The sequence below is a fragment of the Balaenoptera physalus genome (genome assembly GCF_965194825.1).
Source record: "Balaenoptera physalus genome assembly, chromosome: 7".
Classification (NCBI taxonomy): Eukaryota; Metazoa; Chordata; class Mammalia; order Artiodactyla; family Balaenopteridae; genus Balaenoptera; species Balaenoptera physalus.
Window position 1 is genome coordinate 84,493,530 of NC_138886.1, and position 23,458 is coordinate 84,516,987.

At 34.8% G+C, this 23,458-nt stretch overlaps 1 protein-coding gene across 6 annotated transcripts in view; it reads left to right on the forward strand.

The window, feature by feature from the left end:
• Positions 1 to 23,458, forward strand: part of NAA35 (N-alpha-acetyltransferase 35, NatC auxiliary subunit) — a 100,215-nt gene that overhangs the window by 8,845 nt on the left and 67,912 nt on the right. For all 6 annotated transcript variants that reach the window (XM_082469673.1, XM_082469669.1, XM_082469671.1 and 3 more), the window contains exons 3-6: positions 3,083 to 3,116; positions 8,480 to 8,594; positions 9,454 to 9,528; positions 11,836 to 12,003. In XM_082469673.1, the coding sequence (XP_082325799.1) occupies positions 3,083 to 3,116; positions 8,480 to 8,594; positions 9,454 to 9,528; positions 11,836 to 12,003 (392 nt within the window). The remainder of the gene's footprint in view (positions 1 to 3,082; positions 3,117 to 8,479; positions 8,595 to 9,453; positions 9,529 to 11,835; positions 12,004 to 23,458) is intronic.

The following is a 23,458-nucleotide window of genomic DNA, read 5'->3' on the forward strand; positions in this document are numbered from 1 at the left end:
GTTTTATTTTTCTTGGGTTTGCTAGGAAACGTCTTTCTGTTTCCAAGTTTCCCTAATTTTGTTGTATTATTTCTGTACCTATTTTTCCTCTTCCTTTAGGTTCATAGCTTTCTTTAAAAAAAAAAATTATTTTTTTCCTTTAATTGTTTAAATGAGATTTCAGGAGGGAGTTAAAGGTTGTTGCATGTGTTCAGTTGGCCACCTTTACCCAGGGGTAAACTTTAATTCATCTGTTTAATTATCACTGTACAACGGTATTGGATTCCAGCTATATCATAGATTCAGTAGGGCCTTCATAGCGACCCTAGCAGTGAACTTAACCATCATGTACAATGTTACGTGTAGAAATATATTCAAAGATCTGTAACACCAGTTTTCAAATGATCTCATTTATAAGAGGGTAAAATGTATTTGCGTTGTCAAATAGTTCCATGTTTTTCTCATCCCGTTAGATTACTTTTCTTCAGGAGAATGATCGTATGCTTCAAGTGCTTAGCACTGCTGCAAACCCAAACTCCAGCTACAAGTTATAGTTCATTGTTCATTGCCAAGGCAAAAGGGAGGATGTCCTAAGGAACTTTAACAGAATCATCTAGTACAAGCCTTCATTTTACAGATGATAAAATCAGGGCCCAGAGTGATCAACTTGCTTCTAGGTCTGTGGAGTGTTCAGTGAAGCTATTTGGTACCCAAATCTACCCTAAGTATATGGTAAATTATTACAGCAGTTCTCAATTTTTTGGTATCAGAACCCCATTATACTCTTAAAAATACCCTCTTATGCTTTTAAAAAGTGTTGTTTATGTGTATTATATGTATATTGATGTTTACAGTATTAGAATTTAAAACAGAAATTTAAAAAATACTTGTTCATTTGAAAATGGTAATAAACCCCTTGCATGTCAACATAACATTTTTAAAATGAAAAATGTATTTTCCAAAACAAAGAACAACTTTGAAGAGTGGCATTATTTTATACTTTTGAAAATCTCTTTGATGTCGGCATAAATAGAGGGCACCTGAATTCCCTATCTGCTTCTGTGTTCAGTCTGTTGCCACATGTCGTTTTGGTAGAAGTATAGGATGTATATCAGGCCTCACCAAATATGTAGTTAAAAGATGGTGGAACCTTTTCAGGTAATTGTGGATGTTCTTTGCTACTATACCAAAACTTGGCAGGTGGTAGTTTCTTAAAGATTAAGTTTGCAGTGTGGAATCTGAAAGCGTATCAGTGGACCTTTCATGCTGTGTTACATAAAGTATATTGGTCTGTCTAGAACGTTGAATGGATCTTTTATCCATGCCTGATTTTGTAACATGCATTGCTATTTGCAAAATATTGGTTTAGTGAGTTAAGCACATTTTCCAAGTGTTGACACACTTCATTATACAGTATTAAAAAGCACATTTGTTAATATCGCCACAGTATCCTCAGGAAAGCCTTTTTAAGTATTGGGACACTGTCAAGTTCACAGTGGCAGATACATGTTTTCCAAAATTCTGATTTTTTCTTGAAAGCTCAAATTTTATCACTGGCAATAAACCTTGTCAGTTATTTTCCTAAAGTGACAAACTCATTTATTTTCAAGAAAATGCCATATTGACAAGTCTGAATAACTATAATTTGTCACTGTTCTTTCAAGTAAAAGTGGTGTTCCATGATGGTTGTGCAAGAGCTTTTCCTTGAGACAGTCTCTTACTTTGGTAAGCAGAGGAAGTGTTTATGTATACTTCCCATTTGTCAAATAGAATATTAAAAAGATGTATTCAAAGATTGAAATTTAATTACATATATCAGGACCAGCCCTAGGATGAAGTGAGTGAGGCAATTAGGGTACAAAATTTAAGAAGGCACTACTTGAAAGTACCTCCTTAAATTTTGCACCCTACATGCCTTACTTGCACTCTGGTCCTGGCCCTGAGATTAATAATTTTTACTGTTCCATCAAGGACTTCTTAAGTGAAAGTGCATGGAAGTGAAGAATACGCTGTTTAGCTTGGGGCCACTGTCTTGATTTGTGCTGAAGCTACAGAGTTTTGCCCTTTTCCTCTTTACACCATTGCTTTTGCATCATCGTTGTAAATGTCAACACAATGAAAAAAAGTTTAGTATTATTTACAAAATGTATTAGTATTATTTTAGTATTTTAGTTTTAGTATTATTACAAAATGACTTTAACATCACAGACTCCTGGGTTCTCAAACCATCTTTGAGAGCCACTGTCTGTTCTATTATGCTTCATTATAGTATTTTGATAAATGCTTCTCATTGATTTATCTGTTTCTGTACATGGAACTTTAAAAAATGAATGTCATTTAACTTAATAGCTAGGGAGATTAGTAATATTCTGAGAACTGCTTCTTTATGTCTTCCACAGGAGTTGACCATCAACATTTAAGCTACTTAAAAATGATACAGTAGTGGTTCTCCCTTTACTTGCACATTGAAATCATCTGGAGTACTTTAAAACCACTCTATGGGTCCCACTCCTAGAATTTGATTGGTTTGGGGTGCTGATTGGACATTGGGGTTTTCAGAAGCTCCCCAATTGATAGTGATATGCAGCCAAGGTTGAGAACTGCTGCTTTATGGAGGATTAACACTCTTTTGATCAGCTGTTTATGCAAGTGTTTTCTACATTATTTAAATAAAATGTAATAAAAAAATAGTTTCGACACTGTTCCTGGGACAAAAAGAGATTAGATTATGATGCCAAGTAGGTTAAAAACAACTTGAGAAATAGCATACAGTTCTGTGAAAAAGTTTACTTAGGGAGAAATGTATTAGTGGTTTTTTTTAAAATGAGGCTGATAATTCTGGTTGTATTATTGTAGCCTGTGATGGGTCACTTGTTAATTCTCAGAAGTTCAATTTATAGTTAGTGTTTAAATATTCACTGTGTAGAAGACATTATATTAGTAATTGAGTAGAAATAACATGACCATTTCTTAGAAAATGAAGTTTAAAGGACTGCAAGCACATTTTTCAGGTGCTAATATTTTGTTCCATTTTTTTCTTAGAATTCACAGTTAAATATAAATATGGTATTATTCAAAAGATTTTTCTCTTTGTTTCTTTTAGAATTAAAGTTGGGAGAACTGCTTCATGATAAGCTGTAAGTATTTGTGTCCTTTGAAATAGTGTAGTGTAATATTTCCATCTATTTTGTCTCCTGTGCAATAGTATTCCTTGAAGTCTGAGTAATTTTACATTTCAAAGCTGTAAGAATAACACTAATTATATATTTTTAACCTTGGTCAGCTGTTTTGGGGCAGCTGACCTTAGTCGTGATAGGAAGTGGTTGTACCTAGTGAAACTGTGACTTACGGTCATTCCTTGAGGGTAGGTGTACAGGATGTGGAATTTCTTGAGAAAAGGTATTGGTTGCATGTCGTATGTGATAACGCTGGTTGATGACCAGAGGTAGGTGATTAAATGCCTAGATGAAAGTAGATTGAGAATCCCTAGAAAGGTAAATGAAAGGAAATTCTTGATTATATTTATACTCCCATAGATAGCCTCAGTTCCCATACTGCTGTGGCCAGACTCAATTTTCAAGGTTGGGAGTATGAAATTTTAAATTAGTAAGTAGACAAGATTGGACATTTGTTAGGGGAAGTAGAAACTTGAAGCTTAATTCTTCTCAGACTTTAGTGACATCAGAATCATCAGAAGGGTTTTAAAACACAGATTTCTGGAACCCACCCCCAGAGTTCCTTATTTAGTAGGTCTAGTGTGGGAGCACAGAAGTTGCATTTTTCAAGTTCTCAGGTGAGATTGATGCTGCTGATCTAGGGACCACACTTTGAGAACCACTGTAGGTCATCATTTTGATGTCACAGGCAGTGATAGGAAGGATATAATGAAATCAAACCATAAGCTAATGCAGGAAAGAATGTGGCTCCTGACTATGGAACAACATTTGAGAGAGGGCCGCTAGAGGGACATAGCCCTCTTCATTTCCCCAAGGTTTTAGACACTGAGCCCAGGGATCATGATTGCCAGCAGCCTGCCCTGGCCATCTATTAAATTTGTATCCTTTTAATCCATATCTTCTTTAACTGTCATTTCTTTTCCCCCTAGCATGTATGGTCTTCTAGCCTTCTATGTCATTTACTTATCTTTATTGTCTGTTTCCTTCCACTAGAATGTAAGCCCTATGAGACAGGCAAGTTTTTTTTGCTCACTCATGTATCTCAAGTGCCTAGAACAGTGCCTAGCACATAAGCAGGCACTCAGTATTTGTTGAATGCATGGAATAGCTAACTTAATGCTACTCTGGTTTCTGTAGCAATTTTACTAATAAAGCAAATACCTTATTTTTAAAAAAAATTTTTTATTGGAGTATAACTGCTTTACATTGTTGTGTTAGTTTCTGCTGTACAATGAAGTGAATCAGCTGTATGTATACTTATATCCCCTCCCTCTTGAGCCTCCCTCCCACCCCCCACCCCACCTGTCTAGGTCATCACAGAGCACCGAGCTGAGCTTCCTGTGCTTTATAGCATGTTCCCGCTAGCTATTTTATGCATGGTAGTGTATATATGTCAATCCTAATCTCCCAATTTGTCCCACCCTTCCCTGCCGCCTGTGTCCACATGTCCGTTCTGTACATCTGTGTCTCTGTTCCTGCCTTGCAAATAGGTTCATCTGTACCATTTTTCTAGATTCCACATATATGCATTAATATACGATATTTGTTTTTCTCTTTCTGGCTTACTTCACTCTGTATGACAGACTCTAAGTCCATCCACATCTCTACAAATGACCCGATTTTGTTCCATTTTATGACTGAGTAATATTCCATTGTATATATGTACCACATCTTCTTTATCCATTCATCTGTTGTTGGACATTTAGGTTGTTTCCACATCCTGGCTATTGTAAATAGTGCTGCAATGAACATTGGGGAACCTGTGTCCTTTTGAATGGTTTTCTCAGGGTATATGCCCAGTAGTGGGATTGCTGGGTCATATGGTAGACTTTATTGATCTAGGGTTTTAATTGTGCCATTAACAGCTTTTCTTTAGTTGTTTTCATATAAGCAATAAACGGATACTTTTTTTTTAACAAATTTAAACATTAGAGATGAAGCAGAACTTCCCATGACACCATCTCTCCAACACAATCTCTGTTCTTTGCTTGGAGATAGTCATTGTTATAAGTCATCAGATTGTTACATGTCCTGGACCTATAAAAAATATATATACTTATATACGTGAATGAAATCTATAAAACTAGTTAACTGTAAATGGGGATATATAGTACAGTATTCAGCTATGCCATTTTTTATGTAAGGGACTTGAGCATCTGTGGAGGCTCCTGGAGCCAACCCCCTGTATAGCAAGGGTCGACTGTGTGTATTCTGCAAATTCCCCACCCCCCCTTTCAGTATATCTTGGAGATCTTTCCATGTTAGCTCCACCTTGTTCATTTTAACTGCTGCTTTTTATTTTATAAAATGACTGTACCATAATTTGTTCTATGGTATCCCTATTGATGGACATTCAGATTGCAACATTTTTTGGTAACATGGGAAAATTGAAAACATTTAATTTATACAAGCCTCTTTATACATATACATGTGCAAATGATTTTTAGGATAGAAGCCCAGAAATCAAATGACTGGATTTTAATGGATTCAGCCAAATTTTTTCCCTCACAAAAGTCTTTATCAATTTACACTAACACCAACAGCATATGAGAGTACAAATTTAAAAAAAAAAAGTTTCCTTACCCCGCCCCCCCGCCAAAAACCAGCATCATTTTGTTTTGCATTACTTGATTACATTGGAATTTGAATAGCTTTTTACTTTTTTATTAATAGTTTATATTTTCTCTTCTGTTAATTATCCATTCATGTCCTTTGCCTACTTTTCTTTGGATTATTTGCCTTTTCCTATTTGTATGAGTTAGTTATATATTCTGGATATTAACTTTTTCAAAATTACCTATATTAAAAATATTTCCCCTAGATAATTGTCAGTGTTTTAACTGACTGGTTTATTGTTGCATATAAATTTTTAATATTTTACACAGTTGGAGTTATCAACTTTTTTCTTTGTAGCTTTGTAAATTATTAAAAGAGTTTTTGTTTGTTTGCTTATTTTAGGTTTAGAACTTAGATCTGCCTGGGGTTTGTTTTATTAAATTGCGTAAATCAAAGATTTCACTTTTTCAGGATGGTTAGCCATTTGTCTTAATAGTATTTATTGACTAATACACTGTTTTTCCACTAATTTGAAATTCCACCTTTATCATATGTACTTCCTACAAAAACATGGCTTTGGATTGTTTTTTCTTCATCTGTGTATGCTAGAATGCTTTTAATTATTACAGGTTTATAGTATCTTTGATATTTGGTGAATCCCTATTGTTTTATTGAAAAGGTTCTTTTCCATTTTTGCATATTTTCTCTTTCGGCTTGACAAGCTCTTTGAAAAATACCATTTGGGTTTTGATTCGCAACACTGCGTCAGATTTATAGATGAGAGTTTTCTTCAGTATGCTCATATTGTCAGAGTATCTTAAATTGAAGCATTAAGAGGTTTGATGGATTTCAGGGAGTGTCTCCTTAAAGCTCTTCTTTTTTTTTTTAATTGAATTATAGTTGATTTACAATGTGTTAATTTCTGCTGTACAGCAAAATGATTGTTATACGTATGTACATTTTTTTTATGTATCCTTTTCCATTATGGTTCATCATAGGACATTGAATATAGTTCTCTGTGCTATACAGTAGGACCTTGTTGTTTATCCATTCTCTATATAATAGTTTACATCTGCTAACCCCAACCTCCCACTGCATCCTTCCCCCAACCCCCTCCCCCTTGACAACCACAAGTGTGTTCTCTATGTCCATGAGTCTGTTTCTGTTTCGTAGATAGGTTCATTTGTGTCATATTTTAGATTTCACATCTAAGTGATATCATACGGTTTTTGTCTTTTTCTGTCTGACTTCACTTAGTATGGTAATGTCTAGGTCCATCCATGTTGCTGCAAATGGCATTATTTCATTCTTTTTTTATGGCTGAGTAGTATTCCATTGTATTTATGTACCACACCTTCTTTATCCATTCATCTGTCAGTGGACATTTAGGCTGTTTTCATGTCTTGGCTGTTGTGCAATAGTGCTGCTGTGAACATAGGGGTACATGTATCTTTTTGAATTAAAGTTTTGTCTGTATATGCCCAGGAGTGGGATTGCTGGATCATGTGGTAATTCTATTTTTAGTTTTCTCAGGAACCTCCGTACTCTTTTCCGTAGTGGCTGTACCAACTTACATTCCCACCAACGGTGCAGGAGGGTTCCATTCTCTCCACATCGTCTCTAGCATTTGTTATTTGTAGAGTTTTTAATGATGGCCATTCTGAGCAGTGTGAGGTGGTACCTCATTGTAGTTTTGATTTGCATTTCTTTAATAATTAGAGATGTTGAGCATCTTTTCATGTGCCTGCTGGCCATTTGTATTTCTTCTTTGGAGAAACGTCTATGTAGGTCTTCTGCCCATTTTTCAATTGGGTTGTTTTTTGTTGTTGTTGTTGAGTTGTATGAGCTGTTTATGTATTTTGGAAATTAAGCCCTTGTTGGTTGCATCATTTACAAATATTTTCTCCCATTCTGTAGGTTGTCTTCATTTTGGTTATGGTTTCTTTTGCTGTGCAAAAGCTTGCAAGTTTGATTAGGTCCGATTTGTTTATTTTTCTTGATGTCTTACTGCTGTTGCTTTTCTGAGAGAAATGATTTAATGTAACCAGGTAGATGTCTTTATTTTCCTGGTAATCTAATGGCTTAGACTAAGCAAAATAGGAAGTCAGTAGCTTGATGGACAGTCGAACTTTCTTTTAGGCTTTTCTTTTCTCATATCTCAATTAAAGATATACTAACTAATCTGTCCACACTACATCACAACCATCTGCTTCTATGTCTAATAAGCTACAAACACCAGACCATAAAAATTTCTGGATTTTATTTTTTTCTTATGTAATGGTCAAAACTTTGGGCATTATAGATGGTAACATGCCAGGTTTTTAGACTTTCAAGGTGTAAAGAAAATGAAAAAAATCTAAAAGTTACATTTGATAATGATTATTCCAAACATAACTTTCTAAGTGTTAAATAGAGAAAATTATTTAAAGAAGGCAAAATGAAATCCATTGTAGATCAGTTGATCTCTTTTTTTCCAAAAACTTCTAATGTGTGAACTTTTTGAAGGAAGAACAAAAACAACTTTGGTTTTAGTTCTTTTCTTGCCTCATAGTACATGTAAAATAATTTGAGTGACAAGTACATGGAAGAATTTTTATGTTAAAGGAAGATTATCTAATTGAAGTAGAAGTGATAGCAAGTTGGGAAGACCAAATACATAAAATAGGGTAGTTATTTAAAGTACTGTAATAATTTTTGTACCATTGTTGGAATCTGGGTAAGCTTATTAGTTCATAAACAATTTGTAGAGTCAGTTTTTTTATTTGCAGATTTGGTCTTTTTGAAGCTATGTCAGCCATTGAAATGATGGATCCCAAGATGGATGCTGGCATGATTGGAAACCAAGTTAATCGAAAAGTTCTCAATTTTGAACAGGCTATCAAGGTAGTCACCATTGTGCCTTTTGTGTTTTCTTTTGTTGTTTGTTATTTATATTTTAAAACATTTTGATTAATAACGGAAATCAAACTTAGTACGTTAAAGTGTAATTTTCTTAAATGCCTCTCAGGTATGTAAACAAGCGTTGGTTATCTTTCTCTTTCCATTGAAATTTTAATTGTTTAAGGTCTCCATTAAAAGCTTGCTCTAAATTTGTGTCTGTGTGCATTTTTTAAGTTAATTTTTGAAAGCATTTGAGTATGTATTCATATACCTGGGTAATTGGCTTAGGGATTAAGTTTTATGTATTAATATATTAAGTAAAATGCTCGTGGTAGTGAACTAGATGTTTAACTCAATGAGAATTGATTTAGAAGTTCATTCATAGTTGCCTCAGAGTTTAATTTTTGCGTATTTTGTGAAGAAAGATTTGCTAAGTAAGTGGATAGTGTTAAAAAAAAATTATGAGTAGTATAGTTAATTAGTTTAAGGGAAATGTTTAAAACATTTTTTTTCTTTGTAAGTAGTTTTATTTTCTTTGTGAGTAGTTTCAATTCATTAAAATGCTTCATACTTATTAATGTTTAAAACTAATTTGAACTGTGCTTTTAAAATGCTTGTTGGTTTGACTTTATTTTTTTATAAAGGCCTTTATTCTGTTTCAAATTTGAGAGGCTTTGATTTTTCATATTGAAGACCCATTAAGATACATTATTTTTAAGAATACAGAGTTAATTTGGCACCTTAGTTTTATCAGCTGATGAGATAGTTTCCTTAGAATTGATATTTTAAAATATTTACTGTACATAGTAGCCATACATATTTTAAAAACTTATATATATGTCATATTTCCCCTTCTTTTTAGGATGGCACCATTAAAATTAAAGACCTCACCTTGCCTGAATTGATAGGGATAATGGATACATGTTTTTGCTGTTTGGTAAGAGTTAAGATAACATGTTGGTTAATTTAAAAACTGTGACTTACTTGAATTTCAGTTTGGAAGTATATACATCAACATTGAATATGAAATATATGTAATGCTTGGCCTAGTAAGATATACATAAGATTAGCAGGCCAAGTTATGCTGTAGGAAACAGCATTTTATCTTTTCATCTGAGTGGTTTTAGGTTCTCATTTTCTGGAAGGATATTTTCTTTCCAAGGAAGATAATAATATATAGGCATTATCCAAAGTACCCTTTTTATTCTCATGCTACCCAGGGAAACAAATCTGAAATTGGGAGGTTCCATTAATAAGCATGAAATTGAACCAAAGAGAATTTTGGATTGGCTTTGGATAAGTTTTTTTCCTAATCTAAGGTATACTGAAGTAAACTGGCCATTTTCTACTATGAAGAAAATTTTTTAATGATTTTTATATATATGCTGAATAGGTTGTCTTCCCTGGATCATGTGGTTTAATTGTGGGAAAATTCTCATTTGTACAGCCCTTTCTTCTGCCCCCTTCTTTCTGACTGTCCCTTTCTTTTTTAAACTTGATATTAAATCATTGTCCTTAGAAATAATATAAAATTTCTTCATTTGTGCATCCAGTAAAATACTCATTGATTGCCAGTGTGTGTGAAGTACTTCTGTTATGTATTTTTTGTGTGTATTTTTCACTTTGGTCTTTTTTTTTTTTTAATTAATTTATTTAATTTATTTATTTTTGGCTGCATTGGGTCTTCGTTACTGTGCGCGGGCTTTCTCTAGTTACGGCGAGCGAGGGCTACTCTTCATTGCAGTGCGTGTTCTTCTCATTGCGGTGGCTTCTCTTGTTGCGGAGCACGGGCTCTAGGTGTGTGGGCGTCAGTAGTTGTGGCATGCATGCTCTGTAGTTGTGGCTCGCAGGCTCTATAGGGCAGGCTCAGTAGTTGTGGCTCACGGGCTCTAGAGGGCAGGCTCAGTAGTTGTGACGCACGGGCTTAGTTGCTCCGCAGCATGTGGGATCTTCCCGGACCAGGGCTTGAACCTGTTTCCCCTGCATTGGCAGGCGGATTCTTAACCACTGCGCCACCAGGGAAGTCCCTCACTTAGGTCTTATATCAGCTCTGTGAGCTATCTGGTGTCACTCTTATCTATTTGCCTAGGGTTACTTTGCTAGGAAGGGGCCTAACCAGAATCCTGATCCTGATTCTTCTTCCTCCAAAGCTGTCTGTTTCTCTCAGAGATGTTTTAATTACTCTTTCGCCGTTTACTGTCCTAGTGGAATAGGATAAAAGGAGGCAAGGAGGAGGATTTTTGTCAAAGTTGAGGAACAATTCTGTGAGACTCGGGGCTGTATCTAAGTTTGAACTTTAATAGGCAGATGGTTTTCAGTCTGGAAAGTCTCTCTTCTGCACACTAGTAACGCAAAATACACATCTTAATTAGAGCAGTTTTCATGTGCTTTTCTCATTTTGTAATGTAGCATTTTTTTTTTGCTCTATTGCAGAATTCTTGGACTTAGTGTAAATTATAACTGAATAAACTTGGGCAAATTATTTACACTCTCTGACTATTTCTTTATATGTAAGATGAGAAAAATACCGCCCTCCTCAAAGTGTTAGGAAAAAATGAGATAAGATATATGAAAATACCTAGCATAGTACTTAGATATCATAATTACTCAGTTTTGGCTGCTGTTCTTCTAGCTTCTAGCACATGGTACTTGGCTCATGGTAGTCACTCAGTAAAATAGTGTTGCCTGATTATTTTTGTGTTTTAGAAAGATCCCTCTGAATGGGGTTACTGAAGTAGAGGTGGGAGGCAAGGAAACAGTTGCATAGTTTCGTGTAGTAATCCAGGTGAGATGTGATGCACTTGACTGGGTTAGTAATAGTTGGGTTGAAAAAGAAGAGTTGAATGAGTGGCTAAGAACCGGGTTAGCTCTAAAGTTGTGAATTCCTTAATTTCATGGGTTTTTATTGACTACATTGTAGAATTGATAGCTTTTGGATGTGATGTAAGGAGGCCCTGTAATTTCATTAATCTCTGAATATTCGCAAACTGGATTATATAAAAGAATGCTTCCCATATCTGTTACTTTAAGGTAATCATGTTTTTAATTCTTGAAAGACTTTAGTTAATGAAAGTGAATTCTAACTGTATTTTGTCTTTTCTGACCTTCCTTTTAATCATCTTTTAAATCTTGTGATTAATCATATTTATTTGGGCCTGTGGCACTCTGGCCTTTGACTGTTGGCTCAGACTTTTCAGACTCTGTGTATGACCTTAAACATGTGCATTCTTTTATTTCTTTATAGATAACATGGTTAGAAGGCCATTCCTTGGCACAGACAGTATTTACGTGCCTTTACATTCATAATCCAGACTTTATAGAAGATCCTGCCATGAAAGCTTTTGCTCTGGGTATCTTGAAAATCTGTGACATTGCAAGGGAAAAAGTAAATAAAGCTGCTGTTTTTGAAGAGGTAAGATTTTGTAATATAAGAATTCCTGAAGCTCGTTGACCACCTTATTCAGTGTGAAGTATTTAAATGATTGTGTGATATGTATTTTTTTGTCAACATTTATAGTTAAAAATAGTTTTTTAAAGTAATATGCTGTTGGTGTTTACAAATATATTGGCTAAAACAATCCAGTTTTCTCCAAGAAAGGACCTTCATCTTAATGTGTGTTCCTTCTGTCAATCTCAGTCTTTAGATAAGAGGGAGCTAAGGAAAACAAAGTTATGAAGAATAATTTAGAATATAAACGTTTTCTTCCACTTAGTACTAAGTACCTCAGCCTGAGGAAGTGTTGTGCATTTTAGACATAGAAAGATTTTTTTCTCTTTATCATAAAAAAAAGATTTCAGATACTGATATTTTAAGGGGAGATGTGATAGCATTTGAAACTATTGATAAGTAATTATTTTTGTTTAATTCTTTACTTTGTTGAAACTGTTTTTTTTCCACACTGTTACTGATACAGAATAAATATCTTAGGCTCCAGCAATGGTTCAGTGCAAAGCTTTTCTAAATTTATATTATGTATATGAGAATAATGAAATATATGCCTAATGTGATTTTCACATTTGAATGTGTGGCTTATGAGTTGTTTATGAAATACTGTGTACTTCTTATACACTCATTGGTTTTTTAGCTACATATTTGAATTGATATGGATGTCATTATGGAAAGTCTTATCCATTTGGATGGAATTTTTTATAAGATTAGTTTGAGTTAAAAAGTGAGAAGAGTCATACAAATTATTTTAAGTACATTCTTAAAGTACACCCAAAAAGACATAAAAAATCAGTGGGAAAGAGAAAGGATTTTTTTACCAAATAGTACTGGAACAATTAGTTAGTACCCTTGAAAATTACTTCATCAGCATTTTACATCTTCCTTAGTCCATTTGGGCTGCCATAACAGCATACCATAGACTGGGTAGCTTATAAACAATAATTTATTTCCTATAGTTCTGGAAGCTAAGAAGTGTAAGATCAAGGCAACAGAAGATTTGGTGCCTGGTGAGGGCCTGCTTCCTGGTTCATCTTTGCACTGTGGCCTCACATGGCAGAAGGAGGGGTGGGGAGCTCTCTGGAGTCTCTTTTATAAGGACACTAATCCCATGTATGAGGGCCCCAGCCTCATGACCTGATCACCTCCTAAAGGCTCCATCTCCCAGTACCATCACATTGAAGGTTAGGTTTCAACATATAAAATTTGACGGGACACATTCAGGCTGTTTACTGCAGTTGATTGATATGTCTTAAGTCTCGATCTATAGGTTCCCCCTCTTTTTTATTTTTTATTTTTTTAAGCTTTGCAACTTTTTGTTAAACAACTCTGTGGGTTCCTCCCAAAGACCCCACCTCCAAATACTATCACACTGGGCATTAGAATTTCACATATGAGTTTGGGAGTGAGGGGGGGACACAAACATTCAGTTTATAACAACATCAGAGTAAATTGTAGATAGAAAAAATATTTCAAGTGTAAAAAGTTATTTAAAAATCGGAAGACAGTTTACGGAAATAAAATGACCATTAAACATAAGATTCTTAACCTCACTTTAGAAATGCAAATTAAAACTGTGAGATACCATGTTCTACCTGTAACAGGCACTCACATGCTCTGTGTGTGTGTGTGTATGTGTGTGTGTGTGGTGTGTGTGTGTGTGTGTGTAGGATATGAATAGTCATTGTTTCCCTCTTTTTAATCTTTGAAAAGAAAGTTTATTTGGAAATATTTTCCAAATAACAGCAGTTACAGTAACAGCACAAAGAACACCCAGATTCAGCTGCTATTTTTTTTTTTTTCCCACACACACACACACACTGTATTTTATTTTTACAAGAGATAAATAGACTGACACCAAGCATTGTACATGGATGACCACAACAAAAGCAACAATGATTGCAATTACCAAACATGAAACACACTCATACTATGTCATAATATTGCCATTCAGTCCAGTAATCCTCCACTGTAACAGCTCCTTTACTTTGCAGTGAAAATTGATTTGTATATTCCCTGCCTCTGTGTCCTTGTGGGATTTTTTTTTTTTTTTTTAATTCAGACAGAAAGTCACAAAAATTATACTCATCCTCATCAGTTCACTCAGTCCCATGTAATTAATTGTTGTTTTTTTTTTCATCTTGATCTTTTGTTAGCACTTTTATGAGTTCATCAGTTTTTCATCAGAGTTCTGAAAATGCTTATTCATTCAGTTCAGCAGTACAGTCAGTTACCAGAAACCTGTACTTGTCAGAGCCTTTTCCATGAATTTCTTGAAGATGAAACCCTTTTATAGGAACATATTTGCAAAATCATCAGAGTACACCCAGAACTGTCTGTAAATGACAAAAGACTTAAAAATGACCACGGTAAAAGATTTGATGAAAGTTCATAATAATGCAGTTGACAAGAAAATTAGTTATTTCTGAGATATACATTTTAAAGTAATAACTAGGATTATGACTTATAACATTATACCAGAACATATAAGATTTTTAGAAATTTCATGTAATGTCTGAAACATTTATATTAACATATTTCCATACATATTTCCATACAAATACAAATATAAGATTTTTAGAAATTTCATGTAACGTCTGAAACATTTATATGAACATATTTCCATACATATTTCCATACAAATACAAATATAAGATTTTTAGAAATTTCATGTAATGTCTGAAACATTTATATTAACATATTTCCATACAAATAACCCAATGAAAGTTTAGTATTAGTTGTTTTGTTTGTTTTTTTATACTGCAGGTTCTTATTAGGCATCAATTTTATACACATCAGTGTATACATGTCAATCCCAATCGCCCAATTCAGCACACCACCATCCCCACCTCACTGCAGTTTTCCCCCCTTGGTGTCCATATGTCCATTCTCTACATCTGTGTCTCAACTTCTGCCCTGCAAACTGGCTCATCTGTACCATTTTTCTAGGTTCCACATACATGCATTAATATACGATATTTGTTTTTCTCTTTCTGACTTACTTCACTCTGTATGACAGTCTCTAGATCCATCCACGTCTCAACAAATGACTCAATTTCGTTCCTTTTTATGGCTGAGTAATATTCCATTGTATATATGTACCACATCTTCTTTATCCATTCGTCTGTTGATGGGCATTTAGGTTGCTTCCATGACCTGGCTATTGTAAATAGTGCTGCAATGAACATTCGGGTGCATGTGTCTTTTTGAATTACGGTTTTCTCTGGGTATATGCCCAGTAGTGGGATTGCTGGGTCATATGGTAATTCTATTTTTAGTTTTTTAAGGAACCTCCATATTGTTCTCCATAGTGGCTGTATCAATTTACATTCCCACCAACAGTGCAAGAGGGTTCCCTTTTCTCCACACCCTCTCCAGCATTTGTTGTTTGTAGATTTTCTGATGATGCCCATTCTAACAGGAGTGAGGTGATACCTCATTGTAGTTTTGATTTGCATTTCTCTAATAATTAGTGATGTTGAGCATCTTTTCATGTGCTTCGTGGCCGTCTGTATGTCTTCTTTGGAGAAATGTCTATTTAGGTCTTCTGCCCATTTTTGGATTGGGGTGTTTGTTTCTTTGATATTGAGCTGAATGAGCTGTTTATATATTTTGGAGATTAATCCTTTGTCCGTTGATTCGTTTGCAAATATTTTCTCCCATTCTGAGGGTTGTCTTTTCGTCTTGTTTATGGTTTCCTTTGCTGTGCAAAAGCTTTGAAGTTTCATTAGGTCCCACTTGTTTATTTTTGTTTTTATTTCCATTACTCTAGGAGGTGGATCAAAAAAGATCTTGCTGTGATTTATGTCAAAGAGTGTTCTTCCTATGTTTTCCTCTAAGAGTTTTATAGTGTCCAGTCTTATATTTAGGTCTCTAATCCATTTTGAGTTTATTTTTGTGTATGGTGTTAGGGAGTATTCTAATTTCATTCTTTTACATGTAGCTGTCCAGTTTTCCCAGCACCACTTATTGAAGAGACTGTCTTTTCTCCATTGTATATCTTTGCCTCCTTTGTCATAGATTAGTTGACCATAGGTGCGTGGGTTAATCTCTGGGCTTTCTATCTTGTTCCATTGATCTATGTTTCTGTTTTTGTGCCAGTACCATATTGTCTTGATTACTGTAGCTTTGTAGTATAGTCTGAAGTCAGGGAGTCTGATTCCTCCAGCTCCATTTTTTTGCCTCAAGACTGCTTTGGCTATTCGGGGTCTTTTGTGTCTCCATACAAATTTTAAGATGATTTGTTCTAGCTCTGTAAAAAATGCCATTGGTAATTTGATAGGGATTGCATTGAATCTGTAGATTGCTTTGGGTAGTAGAGTCATTTTCACAATGTTGATTCTTCCAATCCAGGAACATGGTATATCTCTCCATCTGTTGGTATCATCTTTAATTTCTTTCATCAGTGTCTTATAGTTTTCTGCATACAGGTCTTTTGTCTCCCTAGGTAGGTTTATTCCTAGGTATTTTATTCTTTTTGTTGCAATGGTAAATGGGAGTGTTTCCATAATTTCTCTTTCAGATTTTTCATCATTAGTGTATAGGAATGCAAGAGATTTCTGTGCATTAATTTTGTATCCTGCAACTTTACCATATTCATTAATTAGCTCTAGCAGTTTTCTGGTGGCAGTTTTAGGATTCTCTATGTATAGTATCATGTCATCCGCAAACAGTGACAGTTTTACTTCCTCTTTTCCAATTTGTATTCCTTTTATTTCTTTTTCTTCTCTGATTGCCGTGGCTAGGACTTCCAGAACTATGTTGAATAGTAGTGGTGAGAGTGGACATCCTTGTCTCGTTCCTGATCTTAGAGGAAATGCTTTCAGTTTTTCACCATTGAGAATGATGTTTGCTGTGGGTTTGTCATATATGGCCTTTATTATGTTGAGGTAGGTTCCCTCTATGCCCACTTTCTGGAGAGTTTTTATCAGGAATGGGTGTTGAATTTTGTCAAAAGCTTTTTCTGCATCTATTGAGATGATCATATGGTTTTTATTCTTCAATTTGTTAATATGGTGTATCACATTGATTGATTTGCGTATATTGAAGAATCCTTGCATCCCTGGGATAAATCCCACTTGGTCGTGGTGTATGATCCTTTTAATGTGTTGTTGGATTCTGTTTGCTAGTATTTTGTTGAGGATTTTTGCATCTATATTCATCAGTGATATTGGTCTGTAATTTTCTTTTTTTGTAGTGTCTTTGTCTGGTTTTGGTATCAGGGTGATGGTGGCTTCATAGAATGAGTTTGGGAGTGTTCCTTCCTCTGCAATTTTTTGGAAGAGTTTGAGAAGGATGGGTGTTAGCTCTTCTCTAAATGTTTGATAGAATTCACCTGTGAAGCCATCTGGTCCTGGACTTTTGTTTGTTGGAAGATTTTTAATCACAGTTTCAATTTCATTACTTGTGATTGGTCTGTTCATATTTTCTGTTTCCTCCTGATTCAGTCTTGGAAGGTTATACGTTTCTAAGAATTTGTCCATTTCTTGCAGGTTGTCCATTTTATTGGCATAAAGTTGCTTATAATAGTCTCTTAGGATGTTCTGTATTTCTGCGGTGTCTGTTGTAACTTCTCCTTTTTCATTTCTGATTTTATTGATTTGAGTCCTCTCCCTCTTTTTCTTGATGAGTCTGGCTAATGGCTTATCAATTTTGTTTATCTTCTCAAAGAACCAACTTTCAGTTTTATTGATCTTTGCTATTGTTTTCTGTGTTTCTATTTCATTTATTTCTGCTCTGATCTTTATGATTTCTTTCCTTCTGCTAACTTTGGGTTTTGTTTGTTCTTCTTTCTCTAGTTTCTTTAGGTGTAAGGTTAGATTGTTTACTTGAGATTTTTCTTGTTTCTTTAGGTAGGCTTGTATAGCTATAAACTTCCCTCTTCTCTTAGAACCGCTTTTGCTGCATCCCATAGGTTTTGGGTCGTCGTGTTTTCATTGTCATTTGTCTCTAGGTATTTTTTGATTTCCTCTTTGATTTCTTCAGTGATCTCTTGGTTATTTAGTAACGTATTGTTTAGCCTCCATGTGTTTGTCTTTTTTACGTTTTTTTCCCTGTAATTCATTTCTAATCTCATAGCGTTGTGGTCAGAAAAGATGCTTGGTATGATTTCAATTTTCTTAAATTTACTGAGGCTTGATTTGTGACCCAAGATGTGATCTATCCTGGAGAATGTTCCGTGCGCACTTGAGAAGAACGTGTAATCTGCTGTTTTTGGATGGAATGTCCTATATATATCAATTAAATCTATCTGGTCTATTGTGTCATTTAAAGCTTCTGTTTCCTTATTTATTTTCATTTTGGATGATCTGTCCATTGGTGTAAGTGAGGTGTTAAAGTCCCCCACTATTATTGTGTTACTGTCGATTTCCTCTTTTATAGCTGTTAGCAGTTGCCTTATGTATTGAGGTGCTCCTATGTTGGGTGCATATATATTTATAATTGTTATATCTTCTTCTTGGATTGATCCCTGGAACATTATGTAGTGTCCTTCCTTGTCTCTTGTAACATTCTTTATTTTAAAGTCTATTTTATCTGATATGAGTAAAGCTACTCCAGCTTTCTTTTGATTTCCATTTGCATGGAATATCTTTTTCCATCCCCTCACTTTCAGTCTGTATGTGTCCCTAGGTCTAAAGTGGGTCTCTTGTAGACAGCATATATATGGGTCTTGTTTTTGTATCCATTCAGCCAGTCTATGTCTTTTGGTTGGGGCGTTTAATCCATTCACGTTTAAGGTAATTATCGATATGTATGTTCCTATGACCATTTTCTTAATTGTTTTGGGTTTGTTTTTGTAGGTCCTTTTCTTCTCTTGTGTTTCCCACTTAGAGAAGTTCCTTTAGCATTTGTTGTAGAGCTGGTTTGGTGGTGCTGAATTCTCTTAGCTTTTGCTTGTCTGTAAAGCTTTTGATTTCTCCATCAAATCTAAATGAGATCCTTGCCGGGTATAGTAATCTTGGTTGTAGGTTCTTCCCTTTCATCACTTTAAGTATATCATGCCATTCCCTTCTGGCTTGCAGAGTTTCTGCTGAGAAATCAGCTGTTAACCTTATGGGAGTTCCCTTGTATGTTATTTGTCGTTTTTCCCTTGCTGCTTTCAATAATTTTTCTTTGTCTTTAATTTTTGCCACTTTGATTACTATGTGTCTCGGCGTGTTTCTCCTTGGGTTTTTTCTGTATGGGACTCTCTGTGCTTCCTGGACTTGGGTGGCTATTTCCTTTCCCATGTTAGGGAAGTTTTCGACTATAATCTCTTCAAATATTTTCTCTGGTCCTTTCTCTCTCTCTTCTCCTTCTGGGACCCCTATAATGCGAATGTTGTTGCGTTTAATGTTGTCCCAGAGGTCTCTTAGGCTGTCTTCATTTCTTTTCATTCTTTTTTCTTTAGTCTGTTCCGCAGCAGTGAATTCCACCATTCTGTCTTCCAGGTCACTTATCCGTTCTTCTGCCTCAGTTATTCTGCTATTGATTCCTTCTAGTGTAGTTTTCATTTCAGTTATTGTATTGGTCATCTCTGTTTGTTTGTTCTTTAATTCTTCTAGGTCTTTGTTAATCATTTCTTGCATCTTCTCAATCTTTGCCTCCATTCTTATTCCGAGGTCCTGGATCATCTTCACTATCATTATTCTGAATTCTTTCTCTGGAAGGTTGCCTATCTCCACTTCATTTAGTTGTTTTTCTGCGGTTTTTTCTTGTTCCTTCATCTGGTACATAGCCCTCTGCCTTTTCATCTTGTCTATCTTTCTGTAACTGTGGTTTTTGGTCCACAGGCTGCAGGATTGTAGTTTTTCTTGCTTCTGTTGTCTGCCCTCTGGTGGTTGAGGCTATCTAAGAGGCTTGATGGGAGGCTCTGGTGGTGGGTAGATCTGCCAGCTGCTATTAACCTATTATCTCATTTGTTTTTTCAGTTTTTCTCTCATGCATGTATGTATATATGTATTTTTTTTCTCTGAATCATTGCAGAGTAAGTTGTGTACATTATGATCTTCCCTGAGACACGTCAGTATGCACCTTGTAAGGAAAAGGGCACTCTCATACACAACTACAGCACAATTATCAACCTCAGTAAATCTATAATACCAATCCATTACCCATGTTCCATTTCTATCAGTTGACTCAGTCATGTCCTTCTTATCTTTCCCTACGGTATGGGATCCAGTCTAGGATCATGTCCTTCATTTAGCTGCATATCTCTTTAGTGTCCTTTAATCTATAACAGTTCCTTATCCTTTTGTCTCTAATGACAGTAATATTTTTGGAAAATGCAGCCCTCTCCTGCTTTCCCTTTTTTAATAGAATGTTCCTCACTTGGGGTTTGTCTGCTCTTTCTTCATGATTAGATTTATATTATGCAGTCCTGGCTGGCATATGATGTGAGTGATGTTGTGTCCTTCTTATGATATCACATCTGAGGCATACAGTGTCCATCTGCCCCTCAATGGTGATGTGATTTTATCACCCCATCAAGGTGTTTTCTGATTGCTATATGGTTACTTTTTAAAAAAAATTTATTTTACTGAAGTATAGTTGATTTACATTGTTGTGTTAATTTCTACTGTATATCATAGTGATTCAGTTATACATATATACACATTCAGTTATACATATATACTTATTCTTTTTCATATTTCTTTCCATTATGGTTTATCACAGGACATTGAATATAGTTCTTGTGCTATACAGTAAGACTTTGTTGTTTATCCGTCCTATATATAATAGTTTGCATCTGCTGATCCCACACTCCCAATCCATCCCTCACCCACCCCCTCTTCCCCTTGGCAACCACAAGTCTGTTCTCTGTGAGTCTGTTTCTCTTTCATAGATAAGTTCATTTGTGTCATATTTTAGATTCCACATATAAGTGATACCATATGGTATTTGTCTTTCTTTTTCTGACTTACTTCACTTAGTATGATAATCTCTAGGTCCATCCATGTTGTTGCAAATGACATTATTTCATTTTTATGGCTGAGTAGTATTCAACTGTATATATACCATATCTTCTTTATGCATTCATCTGTCGATGGACATTTAGGTTGTTTCCATATCTTGGCTGTTGTAAATAGTGCTGCAATGAACATTGGGGTGCGTGTATATTTTCAAATTATAGTTTTGTCTAGATATATGCCCAGGAGTGGAATTGCAGGATCATATGGCACCTCTAGTTTTTTGAGGAACCTCCATACTGTTTCCATAGTGGCTGCACCAGTTTACATTCCCATATGGTTACTATATCTAACCTTGCACACATAATAAGCACTCTCTAGGGAAACACTTTAAGATCATATAAATATCCTGCTCATTAAAGTCTCTCCCTATATATTTAGTATCCATTCATGGTACTTGCTTGGACTAATCTTGACTGTGTTGGCTGCAAAATGATGATTTTGAACTCTAGCACTCCCTCCACATTTATTAGTTAGGACAGGATTCCATTATAAGCAAGATTCATACATTTTTTGATGGGAGTGTAAATTCATACAACTTTTTAAAAGAGCAGTTTGGTAATATCTATGACTTAAAATGCATGTCTTGTTTCAGCAGTTTCACTTTTAGGAATTTAGCCTATAAATATATTTGTGCTTATCCCCAAAGGTCTACATACAAGGACATTAATTGTAGTGTTGTTTGCAGTAACTAAAGTCTGGAAACTAATGTCCATCAATAGGAGACTCATTAAATGACACTACACTCATACAGCCAAGTAAGTGTTGTGTAACCTTTACAAAGGAGGAGGTGGGCTTACTTATACAGATGAGATTAGATTTCCAAATTAATATAAAATAAGTTAGGTGTAGAAAAGCATGTGTAGCTTGCTACTGTTTTTGTTTTCTTTTTTCTAAAGAGATAGGTACTCAAATCTTCATACACAAGAAGATAACTAGGGTATTTGAGGGTCAGGGTATATACTTGTTTGTACTACTGGAATTTTTATTATATGCCTGTATTACTTTCTTTTTAAATAAACTAAAAAAATTTTTTTATGATAGAAGTAATCAAATTTCTATATAGTCTCTGGATGAAGGACTTACTAAGAGATGGGAGAAATCCTAAAGGAAAGGACTAATAGGAAGAAAACTGATAGAAAAAATTCTTAGGAAAAATATAGACAACAAAATAATCAATTTTTGTGTATTAAGATCCCATTCAAATAAAGCATAACACTAAAACCCGAATGAATAAATGCGCAGTAAAATAAATACCTCATTCATAGAGGAAGGTTATCAAATGGCCATAATATTTTAAAAATTTAGGCTCAGTGTAATCCAAGAAAAACAAAATAATAATTAGTTCACTTTTCATCTACAAAGTTTTTAAAATGAGAATATTCAATGTTGGTAAGGATGCAATATGTTGGCACTTTTTTTTTTTTTTACTAGTGGGGGGTATGCATTAGCATAGCTGTTTTGGAAAACAGTTTAGCAGTGTATATATCAAGAGTCTTAAACATATTGACACCATTTAAACTAGTTAGTTCACCTCTAGAACTCAGCCTTAAAGAAATTATTAGAAATGTGGATGCTTTATGCCCAAATACATTAATCAGTGTTTTTAATAGGGAAAACTGGGATCAATCAAAATGCCACCATTAGGGTTATGGTTGAAATAAATTATGGTTAATTTATTATACATAATTGATTACGTGTAATGAATATATAGTGATCACAAAGTATTTAATATAATGGAAAAAGGCATACTTTAAAAGGTTAAGAAGGCAGCACACAATGTAATCAATTATGTAAAAATAAAGAAAACTGAAAAGAAACATAAACAAAAGTTAGCTCCTAGGCTGGAAAGATGATATTTTTCCTGTTTTGCTAAACTTTTCCGATTTTCCAGATAAATTTGTCTCAGTTTTAATAATTAAAAAAAAATTGTTCTTCTAGTAAAATCCTTAAGAGGCCTGGTAATGAATAAATAAGAACGACTTAAATAATTTGCTTGTTTGAAATGGATGCTTCAGAAGTTCCTAGATGATTATGTATTTTGTCTCTGCTTTGTTTTTACTCCTGAACTGGAGACGTTTTCAGTTGCCTAAAGATGTTTCTTTCTCAATATCTTGCTCACATGCAAATGGGAACCACAGTTCCCCCATCAGATGGCTTTTCCTCTTGAATTCTGTATCTTGTAAAATGGTGTCTTTAGTGTTATCTTTGATTACTTTTTTTAACCTCCGACATCCAGATCCTTTTACCTTGCAAGTGTCTTGAATCTGGGCGCTGTTTTTTCTTCCCTCTCATTGTTCCTGCTTTAGTTCATGCCTCTGTCCGCTTTAGGTTAGGCTCCTGTGAGAGTTTCTGAACTCTACTTTCTGGCCTAGTCTTTTCCCTCTAGTCCATTCTCCACTTGACCATCAGTTTCTTAAAGGTAATCTGGTCATGTTCAGTTTTGCTCTTTGAAAGTTTTCACTAGGGTGTGT